Source organism: Anarhichas minor, unplaced genomic scaffold, assembly GCF_050575085.1.
Source record: "Anarhichas minor isolate MPS153535 unplaced genomic scaffold, ASM5057508v1 ptg000007l, whole genome shotgun sequence".
Classification (NCBI taxonomy): domain Eukaryota; kingdom Metazoa; phylum Chordata; class Actinopteri; order Perciformes; family Anarhichadidae; genus Anarhichas; species Anarhichas minor.
The window spans coordinates 12,554,070-12,567,413 of NW_027466453.1; the positions used below are offsets into that span (position 1 = coordinate 12,554,070).

The 13,344-nt window shown below is 43.4% G+C and overlaps 1 protein-coding gene across 2 annotated transcripts; it reads left to right on the plus strand.

Moving 5' to 3' along the window:
- The first annotated feature begins 119 nt into the window (after positions 1-119).
- LOC142944777 (dual specificity mitogen-activated protein kinase kinase 6-like) lies at positions 120-10,422 on the plus strand. 2 transcript variants are annotated; one of them, XM_076085891.1, is made up of 12 exons: positions 120-447; positions 4,135-4,204; positions 4,527-4,575; positions 4,660-4,773; positions 5,008-5,127; positions 5,212-5,328; positions 5,464-5,515; positions 5,631-5,758; positions 6,277-6,354; positions 7,129-7,268; positions 7,532-7,577; positions 7,820-10,422. In XM_076085891.1, the coding sequence occupies exons 1-12, from the start codon at positions 429-431 to the stop codon at positions 7,895-7,897; spliced, it is 1,011 nt and encodes a 336-aa protein (XP_075942006.1). In that variant the 5' UTR covers positions 120-428; the 3' UTR covers positions 7,898-10,422. The 2 variants fall into 2 exon arrangements, with proteins under 2 accessions (XP_075942006.1, XP_075942005.1); XM_076085890.1 differs by lacking the exon at positions 120-447 and adding an exon at positions 2,562-3,418.
- Positions 10,423-13,344: the final 2,922 nt, after the last annotated feature.

The window sequence follows — 13,344 nt, forward strand, 5'->3', positions numbered from 1 at the left end:
TAAACTTTATAGAACCAGCATTAATATGATCTTACTTTAGAAAGAAAAGTGCTCCCACTTAGAACTACACATCCCACGGTGCTTAGCACGAGGCCGGAAATACGTCATTACGTCGTTGAAACCTTCAGCTGTCAGACTTTGGCCACCCTAAAAGTGCAGGTTTTGTTAGCAAACTAACTCGAACTGTACAACCCGCGCCGACTTTCTTTAAAGTTGTGCATTCATCTGCTTTTCGATCTTTGAACGCGCGAGCTGGTGATTGAAGCGCAAAGATTGCACGAAGACGAACCGTTTAGTTTTAATCGCTGCTAGTTTTTTGCACAAGCCAGCGATCCTGAGCGGGTGTAAGGCTAGATGCAGGGAGGGAGGGAGTAAAAAAAGGCAAAAGTCTTTGTGCTTCCCTTCCCCCTCATCAAAGCAAAGGGGAAATGTCTCTGTCCAAAGGAGGTAAGTGGCTTTTTTTTTTTCAAAATCTTTTTTTAAAAACAACCGTGCATATATTTTAAATATCGAGGCGCAGTTTGCGTGGAAGTAATTTAGCTAGCGGTGTTTGAAAAATGTAACCTTGCCAGGTGGAAAAGCTGCATGTATGAGAGGAGGAAAAAAAATAGAAGCTAGCCAGCATGTCTTTCGTGCTTTCTATCATTATGCGAAGTCTCTAGACACACTGAAGGTATTCATCATAGACTCAATGATAGCGTGCGACATTATATTTGTTGTTATTCATATTTTAGCTAAATGCTACAGTCGCGTCCCCGTTCAGGCTCCCGTGTTGTGGTTATGCTAACGCATAATTTTCACGACAATTAAGGAGTTTTGCCAAGCTGTAATTATCACGCAACTTTTCCCCTCAGCTCGGAATCACTGGGACTAGTTTCTCTCTTCGGGTGAAGTGAAGCACATTGGGACCACAGGTGTTTTCCAGCCTCCTGACTCGCGACTGATTGTGCTTCCGTCCATTTGGTTTGGCCGATGTGTACGCTCTAAAATATGTAGCTCTGCAGTTTTTTATTTTTTTTTATTTCCCGGTTGTGGAAAGTACTTTTTATTTTATTTTTTTTTAAAACAGGCGGTGATGCAAAGGAACCATGGCGCTATCACACCCTTGTGCTTCCGCCAGCCAGCGAGTCTGTGCGGTGTAATCACTGGTAGCGTTACACGGTTGAATAATATGCAGAACTTGGAAAAATCAAGGTCCTTCCTCTGCGACACACGCACGCACACACAGCATGATGATGATGATGATGATGATGATGTCAATTTACATTTCAAGTTCACCGCTTGTGCTGTTACACAATCATACTAGCGTTACCATGGTCGGGAGTACACACTGTTTTGAGAGGGCTGGCAGTAGATTGGCTGGGTGCTGCCCAGGCACACAGCCTTCGGCCTACCATGGCATGTTTTGACTTGCAGCACCAATACCTAGTGCAGCCTCTCTTTTGTTGACAGTTCACTGGCTGCAAGCAGATCCTCTATAGCTGCTACACAGGTTCTGTGCTGTAAATTATTATTGTGTGCAGGCCTGATGTGTCTTTCTTTTTGTGAAATTGAAAAAAAAATTGGCCCTTTTTTTTTTTTTTTAAACAAGGAGTTGTGCCTTCAGTGGGTCTGAGTGCATTGCAGGGCTGCTCACTGTATTGCTGAGGCATGTTGGGAGATTGGGTTCTCCCGAACGCCACTGATAGGGTTGTGTGGAAGATTATATGTGCATGAGTCATCCTTTTTCTGTACATGGACCCACTCTGAGAGCCGGAGCTTCCTGATGGTGACTCGCTGCGCAGCTATTGACACTTTGATCTCATGCACAATCCAGACATTCTTGTTCGCATGACGTACTGCGCTCTGGATAGTTTCCTCTGGCCATCTTTTTGGTTTCCAGAAATTACTGCATTTCCTTTTTTCTTTTTTTTTTTTTCTTTTTTTTTTTTTTTAAAAGAGCACCAACTGGCTGCTACTGTCTGCAACAGCTGATACTGATCACTCTTACTGAATGAGCTAAAATATTGATTTGACGAAGACACAATGCTCAAAATTTACAAATGCTAAAGCTTAATAAATCTCTTCCTATGGGAAGAAAAATGTGTTTTTTTATAAAATGCAGAATGTAACTTGTGCTATGTTTAGTTATAAAACAAGGTTTCCGTGCACTTATTGATGTTGAATTCATGATATAGAATGAATACAAGCAAGCACAGGGAATGGTATCTCTGTGTGTTTCTGCTGTGCTGCGTTTAATATACTTTGAGTGCAGCAGAAGCCGATGTAATTGCACTATTGTGTGTTGAGTTCGAGGACCAGGCAGATCTTGCAGCAGAAAGCTGGATAGTGAGCCGCAAGCGGGCCAAGTGAAGTGACATCATTTCTCCCAAAGGGTCCTGACAGTTGTTGAGTTTTAAAGCGGATGTGTCCAGTCTGACTGGCTGTGAGTCATATCCCACAAAACACTCCCAGCTACAGGGTCACTGCGCACACACACACACACACACACACACACACACACACTGCTACCTGAGAGGAGCTAGTATTTCAACTCCATTAATGTGTCAAAGTGAATATGTCGAGCAATAACTCGGAGCTAGAAACTGTAAAACCTGCATGTGTGCAGTATGATTTTAGTATTTTTTTTAGGTGTCTCGAACAGCTTTGCTTGTCAGACGTTCTTGCGCTGCCACGCGCGTGTGCTCCACTAATTTTGGTCGTTGGAACAAAAGAGCTGTCTTATTAGTCAGGTCACTGGAAGGCTTTGGGTGCTCGTACTTTATCCCACGCAGAGGAAACACAAAATCTATTTTTGACACCGAGCATGTGTGAGTAAATCACACTTCAATCTCGCCCGACCACATGAGACGACGCTGGTCTGTCCAGACACTGTGGGGCTATTTTAGGGCGGCAGCACAAAATGTACCTGTCTGACGTTTCCATAGAATCTAAAATATTTGTGAAACTTCACTTCCCTTCCAGCTTAATCTAGCAAGGAGGGGTTTACCCAGTCGTACTTCCTCCACACTGGAGTATTGTGAGTCACTCGATGGCAAACACAACCTCTCAGTAATAATGAGAGCTGTTGCATTTGTTCCAAAATGAAGGCGCTTGTGCATTAAACCAGTTTCTGTGAACCGGTGTAGAATAATTGCTCAGCCGGGCCCTTGGAACAGGAAGTAAGCAGCCAGGTCTAAACAGTTTCTCATCCTATTCCAGTGGGTTAAGCTGTGGCTGAGTCCTAGCACGCACGCACACACACAGATAAAGGTCAACAAAAGTTTTCTGTTTTCCCCCCTCGACCTTGCAACAAGAGCGGACATGCTGAACACGAGTGTCGGCGTTGAGTTGGTGTTCCTTGCCTCTCGTAGGCCCGGTAGCGGTGACATTCTGGCAGCGACTCGTGGCTCCTTGTGGGACGTCCCAGAGGCTGCTGGTAAACTGTGTTTATGAATGGACTGCTGTCACTGATTTAACACAGACTGGTCCCAGAGCTGCACGCTTTACAGCACCGTACTCCAGATATGAACAACATGTGAGCGAAACTTGAGATTAGGAAATGAGAGACAAAATGGGGGGAACAAATGCATTAATAGTTGAGTTGATGACAGCTATCACAAAATAAAAAAATTCCCTGCACCCCTCCCTTCCATTTGAGTCATCATACCAATGTCGATTAGTCATTTGGTCCACCTTCTCCCTGTTGCAGGGCCTCCGCTCTGAGCACACCTAATCTCCAGATAGATAACCGATCATTTGTTGCCGTTTGTATCAAAGGCAACTGGAAATTGATTGTAACCTCGAAACCCCTTCCTACCAGAGTGGATGAAAGTCCCCTTTCATCAGACCGATGTGGATATTTAAAAACAAGCAAAGTCCATTTAGTTCGCACTCAACGGCCTGATTTAGGACTCGGGGGGGGGGGGGGGGGGGGGGGGTCTCTGTTGTGGCAAACCTCGCTCTAGTCTCCGAGTAATGTGGAAAACGGGCTCGTAAGAGTCTGTAGCTGTGACGTCTATTTGCCTTAGTCTTTCTACAAACCACTTATAATCACACTGGCTTGTGGTTGCTGCTAAATACAGCTTTATTGATCCCGGTATGGCTACGATGGAGCTGAGGTGGTAATTGTTTTTCTGATTTCCTGTCTCCAAGGGAAGAAGAAGAACCCTGGGCTGAAGCTGGCCAAAGAAGTCTTTGCACAGCCCCCACCAGCAGCAGCAGCGTAAGGCTCTCTTTATTTGTTTTTATTTTTTACAGTGGGGTAGTGACGGCAGCAATACCATCCTGAGAGGGTCTCAAAATCAGACCTAGCATGCTAAAATGGCCGGGACAATAAATCAATCCTTTAGATCATTGCAGCTATATCGTAAGAAAGACATACAGAAATGTAGCACTGACTTTGATCAATGTTTGTTTCAAATTAATCTTTCATATTGCACTGATAAACATGTGCATTTTCTCTTGCAGTGTGAGTATTTCATAGCTGAGCATTGTGACATTCCCACTGTTGCTTGTGCTTAATGTTGCTCTCTCTCCCCCTGCAGGCCCCCTCGAGATCTTGACTCGAAAGCTTGCGTCACGATTGGAGATCAGGTGAAGATGGCTCCGTAATTCCTCTGACACACGCTGCTCTGTTTCCTGAACACACACATTTAATGCGTCTTCCTCACCTTCCAGAACTTTGTGGTGAAGGCCGATGACTTGGAGCAGATTGAGGAGCTGGGCAGGGGAGCGTACGGGGTCGTGGACAAGATGAAACATGTGCCCAGTGGTGTTATCATGGCTGTCAAGGTGGGCTTCTACTCGGGTTACCTGTTCTGCAAATAGCACCGTGACTCATAGATGCATTCAACATGTGAGCTCAACTTATGGACATTTGGACGAGATCTATCGGATATATGACATGTTGTATTGAGGTGGCGGGCGGGGGGGGGGTGGTTTAGGACACTGGACTCTATTTGATTTAAGCTACATCTGCCCCGCTGCTGACACCGCCGGCCCAATCTGTGATGTTTGTGTCCCCAGAGGATTCGTGCCACCGTGAACACTCTTGAGCAGAAGAGGCTTCTGATGGACTTGGACATTTCCATGAGGACCGTGGACTGCTTCTTCACTGTGACCTTCTACGGGGCCCTCTTCAGAGAGGTGAGTAAACTATGACTAGTGTGAACTCCTGCGTATGTTACGTTGAGTGTAGAGTGATCATCTTGTTGTTGTTTTTTTTTCCAGGGGGATGTTTGGATCTGTATGGAGCTGATGGACACGTCTCTGGATAAGTTCTATAAGAAGGTTACTGAGAAAGGCAAAAACATCCCCGAGGACATCTTGGGCAAGATCGCAGTAGCAGTACGTCCCGTCTCATATTTTACATTCTTATTATTATACATGTACATTTAAAGGAGCAGTACAACACACAAGTCCAAATGTTCCGAGAGCAAGTCGATAAATGGGAAATTCTGCAGTTCTATTCTCTCTCCACAGATTGTCAAGGCATTAGAGCATCTGCACAGTAACCTGTCAGTGATACACAGAGGTAATCAGATCATCATCATCGTCATGTTCACAGTTCAGTTTCCTGTTGTTTGTCATTGTTGTCTTGCCGTGTTCTCTCTCTCTCTCATCATTTTGCCAACGATGTCTCTCTCCAGATGTGAAGCCCTCCAATGTTCTGATCAACACTCAGGGCCAAGTGAAAATGTGCGACTTTGGCATCAGTGGCCACCTGGTGGACTCTGTGGCTAAAACAATGGATGCCGGCTGCAAGCCCTACATGGCGGTAAGTGGGGACTGGGAAAGAGACTCCTGTTGCCGGCTAGTTGAGATTTAGGATTCTCTAGAAAGTGACTGAGATTAAATCCACAGTCCAGGAGGATATTAAAGAGGTACTGCACACTTGAGCTGTAAACTAAATGCCTTTATTTTGATAAAATACATCTATCTCATGACATTTATATTTAAAAAAAATGTTGACGCCAAACATCTTGCCTGTATGAAGGAATGTAGGTTCACAAAACCAGCGCGTTATTTTAAATCCTCTCAAAAAACACATTTTAGCCGACAGATTGTTCTTCAAATCCCCAATTATATTTGACATGTTTTTTTAATTCTTGAGGGAGTTTAATTCATATAAAAATAGCTTTTATCAGCTTGTATTTATTATCATCATTACTTCTTTTGTCGATTCATTGATAGAAAATGCATTTTAAGAAGTTGATAAGGCTTTCCTACAAACTACAGTGTAATGATTTTCAGATAGTGTCGGTACTTACTATGTTGCTATAATTTCTATTCCAGCCCGAGCGGATCAACCCTGACCTCAACCAGAAAGGCTACAGTGTCAAGTCAGACATATGGAGTCTTGGTATCACAATGGTGAGTATGGCTAAATGTCCATTAATGCCATTTGTGATACATTTCAGGCAAATTAATCCATGTTTTTTTTTCTGCTCACGTTATCTAACTCTCACTGTTCTTTTAATTTGTTTAAATGTGGATAAAATCATGGTTGAAGCTCTCAAGATCTTTTTACATCACACTTAATATGACCGCTCGGTTCAATGCAGTTAACACACGGGACTCCAACTGGCCACCTTCCAGTCGCAACCTTCTCCAACCGCTCCACTCCCCCAAAATACAATCGTGCACACAGCTCAGGACATCATAACAACAATATGTTAAGAACCACCTGGACCCAAAATGTTGGTTCAAATAAATAGTGAGTGAGGTTTTCCAACAGTAGTGCGCAGGATTTTCCTCATTCATTCATTCACAGGAGTATATTTCATATAAATATATTATTTACTCTCGGTTCAGGCTGTGGTAAAGAGTTTGGGTGTTTTTAAATAATAATACAACTCCATGTTAGTCCAAACATTTTGTCACCCCGATAAATACAAGATGATAATCGATACATTTCCTGAAAGAGGTTCCGTTACATGTCACTCATATTTCCACACTAATGCTGAGTCATGCTCACCGTTGACTGTTTTGACACCTGTGCCACGTTGATGCCAGATCAGTACAAGTCCATGCTGTTCTCAGTTGGTGTTGAACCTTTTTGATTCATTTCTGATTGTCCAAATGGTTTGTGTTGCAGGTGAAAGTGAGTCTTTTATCAGCATGTTGAATCGCTTCTCTGTCTCCTAGATCGAGCTGGCCATTTTGAAGTTCCCCTACGACTCGTGGGGAACCCCGTTCCAGCAGCTCAAACAGGTGGTGGACGAGCCGTCTCCACAGCTGCCCGCCGATCGTTTCTCCCCAGAGTTTGTAGACTTCATCTCCCAGTGGTGAGTCTCACACACACACACACACACACACACACACACACACCTCAATGCAATGCTCCTCGTTCACCTTGCTATTAAAAAAAACATACATACAATTTAAAAAGTGTCACTGAGGCCCAGCAGGGGTCAGTGTTTGCTCTGTGTTTACTGAACACGGTGGCGTCGGTACAGTACTGGAGCTGATGTCTATTTTTAGATGTGTTTTGTATGAAGTTGTCATATAATTTTGGGATTTCCTGCTTTTGTCTCTTTTGTTCTTACAGTTTAAGAAAGAAGCCGAATGAGAGACCTGGTTATACAGAATTAATGGTTAGTAGTTTTACAATACTTTTCCTCTTCCCCCCCCCCAAAACAACACAAATATTATTACGCGTTGTGCTACTTTGTCTACTTTGCCACAAAGATCAGCTCTGGTTCTTGCTTTTGTCCACTAGAGGCCAGACTCACCCAGTTAACCCATTGACACTCTGCCTTGTGTATTGACATCATCATTAGAGCGTTCAGTTGTTTAAGGACATATTCTGAAGTGTTTTGTCCTTGTTTTCCTGCAGCAACATCCGTTTCTCACCGTGCATGACCCCAAAGACACAGACGTGGCCACTTTTGTGAAGGTAATCCTGGATGACTGATGGGGGGGGGACCCCCTGCGGGCCCCCCGGCCCATCAGGTTAGGCGGGACCTCTCGGCAAACAAACCAATGGCCTACCCTTTTTCTTCTTTTTTTTTTTTTTTTTTTTTTTTAACTCACTGGAATGACGGACTCTCAAGCACCCACACACACAATAGGGGGGGGGGGTGACCCCAAAGACTTACAGCAGCATTGGAGTGGGAGAGCGGCGGTAATATGAACTCGTACGGTCAAAAACCAACTGGAGAGGTTTAGTTGGCTCCTCCAAGCTTCCTGTGTGTGCGATTATTCAACATGACAAATATGAACTGAACCAGATTTGTTGTTTTTCGTCTTGTTCTTCTTTTTTTCGCCCCGCAGCCCCTCTTTATCTCCCCCCCTCTCTCTCTCTCTCTCTCTCTTCAGAACGGACAGAGCCAGCCATCGTTTCTATGTGACGCATATTGTATGAATACTTTGAATATCATCTACAAAACCAACAGTTAATGTGTACCTTGTTGTGTATTGAAATCTATATTTGCATATGTGTTTGTATGTTTTCTCATTATACAGAGTTTTTGATACTGTATATCGTCGACATGTGTGAATTTTACCGGACTGGGGCCTTATTTGTCAGATCACATCAGGGGGGGGGACAGTTCCACCTGGTTCTGCTCTGAGGTGGCCGGTCAGTGCCGGGCCCAGGAGGCTCCAGAGCGAAGACAAATAACTTAAGAAATGTCAAAGGTCACATTCTGTACGTGATGAGAAGTCCTAACGCAGGAATGTAAAGCGTCTCATATCACCCGATCCGATTGTGGTCCCAGCTGAGGGCCTTCATGCAGCGACCCCTCCGTACTCCTCGTCGTCTTCTCTCTCGGGTATTAACGCGTTGGCCTCAGTGCTGCCATTGTTACTACCTGGAGGTATTCAGAGGTTGCCTAATCAAGCTCACAGCTTTATCTCTTCCTGTGTGCCATTTTAGTCGTTCTCATGAATTACTGCATTAGTTGTGTTTTTCTCTTTTCTTTTGGACTCGTTCAGTCCTGCATTTTGATTTGATTTTAGCAGCATTTATACTCATCCCTTTGCCTGCAGTTCTCAATTCTGTAGTCGGCATAGTCTTTTCATATGAGGCGCTTGTGTTTTTTTTTGTTTTTTTTTCTAGATTCCTTATTATGCATTACACAGACAGTATGTTAAGGAAATAATTTATATGTTGAAGATGTAAATACTATCTTTTTTTTTTTTTTTTTTTTTCTCTCTATGTAACAGTGCACTGTCATAACTTGGCAGGGCACATGGGTGGTAGAGTGGTTGGTAGTTTAATGCAGCGTGACACACTCTTGTACTCACAGGGCCAGCTGACTACCGTACACCTATTTTGGACTGATGTGCTGTCAAGCTCCACCGCTCAGGTTTCTGTGCTCTCCTTCACGCGGAGACGGCCCCATTTTGTTTTTTCCTCCAGCTCGCACTCTCCTCGAGTGCCGGACCGAGAGCCTTTTCTCAGTGCATGGTGGGCAGCCATTATCTCCTCTTGTCTGAGCATACTATGCAGAGCCCCTTCGCCTCGGACACGCGGCAAGAGGCCCTTGCCGTGTGGCAGTTTCGCCACGCCAAGTGTTCAGAGACTCTGATGGCGATGATGACTGCCGTGCCTCTGTTCATGGCTAGCACTCATCGCGCCTCTGGTTTACACTGTAGTGCAACCTTTATCGAAAGTCAGTGAGTTAGGAGTATCTTTGATTGTGAATAATAAGGGAAAGCTAGCAACACCACAGAGAAGCTGCTATTTCTATTTTATTTCTTTTGTCAGCCTTCTTTGGATGGCCATTCCCTTTGGTGTGTAAACGTGAGGTTTTTACGCTGATCACAGTGAGAATGAGAACACTTGCTCTACCTCTTACTCCTTCACTCTATTTGACACCTTTTCATTGGGTGGGACCGACAAACTTGAACTGTGGAAAGACAAAAAAAAAAATAAAGGCTTTATTGTTCAGTATGTCTGTTTTAAAGCTTTCCTTTCATGACTGATGCCAGTTTAGAAGTTGTTGTTCATGTGTCTGATGCAGAGATTACAACACTGTCCACGTTTAAAGGGTAAGGCAATATTCATATGTTTGTTATTGCCATGAAAAGACCAAAACAATGAAATGTATTATATGAAAAATGTCTACTGTTCACCTCGAAAATGTTGCCACAGTGATAACTATCCAGAATTGTAAAAGCCTTGAAACTCATGAAGCTGCTTCTTTAACTGGGCGTCTTGGATTGTATCTCACTGGGAGCAACATGCCCCCAACTTAATCAGCAGCTGAAAATAGTCCAAGTACACAGTGGACTCCTGTTTGAGGTAATGATGTTGCTGTTTTAGGTGTACTTTCCCTTTTTTTTTTTTTTCAGACCCATAACGGGTTCAGATTCTGGTTGGGCAAAGCTTTATACAGGTATAGCCTGTGTTAGGTACCACAGAACGTATTTTAAGTCATTTGATCTTGTAATTTGGTTGCTTCAAGCTAAAAATAAAGCTGATATCTAAAATGTTTTCTCTTAAATGTGATGGGGACGTTTTGCAGCGGAAAGCCTGCCTCGTCTTTTTTTTTTTTAAAATGGGTCTCTTTTGTCCGTGCATCTTGCCGTGTATGGTCGACCCACTTAGTTCCTAACCGTTCCACTTTAGCCTCTCGTTCCTTTCAATCAAGACGAGCTCTGCTGCAGCTGACTGATCCAGCTGATAGAAGGAAGCCAAGTCTTTGGGTTTCTATCTGCAGCGCGCTCTAATTCTCTCACTTTTCTCCCTCGTACACATGTCAGCAAGACCATGTTTTTCATCCTCTCACATGTGATACTGTAAAGAAGGTGCAAATCCACTTATTACAATCCGCTCTTTATGCCGCAGTCTGCTTGTCTCGGCAATATTACAGTTTTCCATTTGTGTAAACATCCTTATGTAAGTACACAGAAGTGAACACGCACTTCTTGTCAAAGCTGTGGATCTTCCAGATGTGTGATGAATAGAAGAATCTCATTTTGATGGCTCTTTCTGAGTGCTTTTTTTCAACGGAAGTTCACAAAAGCGTACTCCGAGCGGACTATACTCTGCTCTGAGTGTGTCTGTCAAAGACGGATGACTTCATGCCAGGATGAGAAAATTCAATGCCACATGTAGACTGCAGGCAGTGGGCCTGCAGTGTCGTGAAGAAGAGTGGTTTGCCAGCCAAACTGAAAGAAACTCTTTTTTTAGGAAAGAAGGTCTTTGATGATAATAATGATTGCATAATGCCGCTCAAAAGATCGGCGACATCCAGTTGAATTACTGTCCCGGCTCGATTCAATGTGGACTGTGATGCAGAAGTGAATCACAACCTCTCTGCAAATGGGCATTTTAGACCCAGCAGCGTAGCTGTGAAAGTGAATGGTTGGGTAATTATGGCTTGTTTTGTACAAATTAACAAATGGATGTTCAAAATGCAACTAAGTACATTTACTGTAATGTACTTAAATACACATTAGAGGTACTTGAAGTTACTTAACTTCACTATTTCCATTTTTTGCTGCTTTATACTTCTGATCCACAAAAGAACATTTTGTACTTTTCAATGCACTACAATTATCTGACGGCTTACTTTACACATTAAGAGTCTACATGAAATGTTTGCCTACAAAATATGATTAAACTACCCAACAGTATAGAAAATAGTTAGATATATGACAAAATGACATTAACAGTGGCATTTTTGCATTATGAGTACAGTATGAGTATGAGTACAAGTTAAATCCCAGCAGGACAGCGGTCTGTTTCCAGCCCTAAACAGGTGCGTAAGAGACAGAGAGATGATACTGTGGTTAGTTATCACACTTTGACTTAACCGGTCATATGATTTATGTAGCTCGTGTCGCAAATCAGGGCTCGGTTTCTTGCTCTGCTCAGCCTTTACTGTTTTCTTTTGTTTATTTTTCTCAAGCAGGTCTGATCTAACAAACAAGTACAAGTGATTAAAACGGTGCCTATTTTTTTTACGCAGTGAAGTTTGGGAACTCTATTTGCTGTCGCCCCAAGGGACCCACAGATGGACAGAGGAGAGCCAGACAAGAAGTAAGTACGTGCGCTCCATTTTGGAATTATTTCCTAAATCTAATGCCAGATCTCACGATCTCCTGACCTGCCTATGTCCTGATGGAAATCCAACGGCGGCATCTGCACACCACCTAACAACTCATTAGAGGGCCATACAATCATCCCCGCTGATGACTGCAATGTGCCAATTATAATCATCATGCATTGTGATTTGTAAATGGGCAAGTTGCGGGGGACTCGTCCCAAATCAACCCTCCATGAATCTGTGTTCCCGGCCCCTCTCTTTCTCTCGCTCTGTTCCTTGCCAAGGAAAACGTGGCCCTCAACGTGCCCTTAGATGGCAGACCTACAAGCAGCAGATGACGTTGTATAAGTTTCTCTTCTGCAGGGCAGGACACAGGGTGCCCTGTGGTGGAAAGTTAGAATGGGGTCCCTTTTCTGAGGAGGGTAAAAGAGCCTTTATGGAACCAGATCTTCTTAGGCCCTGGGCTGACACTGCACAACCTTATGTAACATGCTCCATTATAGAGGGGCTCCTGTTGCACCGTGATTCTGGGTCTGGGTGTGGTGGAGGGAGGGAGGGGTAGTGAGCGTTAACGCGGACTCGGTCAGACATTACCGGTTGAGCAGCCTTGAGTAGTCTCATTACGGTCGAAATTAGAGGGCGTCTGATCTCTACACATACATGCAAACATGCAGATATTGTATGAAGTACACAAGAGAAAATGATACGTCACAACCCTTTTCAGAATTCTGAAATTTTCATAGATTTTTTTTTCAAATCTTTGACTAAAGCAAGACTTCTTCCACCACTGTTTAGTTTAGAAGTTAGGATAGCGCCACCATTTCTCCATTTGGTAATTATTTGATGACTGCAATATTGGATGAGATTCTCCATCTTCTATGAAAACTGTGGCTGAAATGAGATGAATGCGTTAAAGGATGATATGGACACTTATCAGTCCCCTGAGTAACTTATATTATTACTTGAAGGGTAGAAAAAGTGTTGAACATCGATATAGGTAGTTTTATTATAGCTTTAACACAATGTTAGTGCTATAATGCTGACGCTAGCGTTACTTAAAGTGTAATTCTGCAATGTTGGATGTAAACTTCCTTCCTTCTATCAAAAGCCTTCAGGGCAGTGCTGTGCTCTCTGCATTCAAAGGACTGGGTGACAAAGCAGACGCTATAGTCCATGAAAAAAAAAATCAGTTGCAGAAAAGAAAATGTCTCAGAGGAACTTCAGGATGAGGCAATTACATAATTACATTTTGATGGCCATCTTTGGGAATAAAAAGTGGCCCGGCAATATCTGCTGCTGTATTTTTTTTGTCAAGCCTCTCAGACTTCTTAACCCAGTTGGCAACAAGGATTACAGTTAGGAT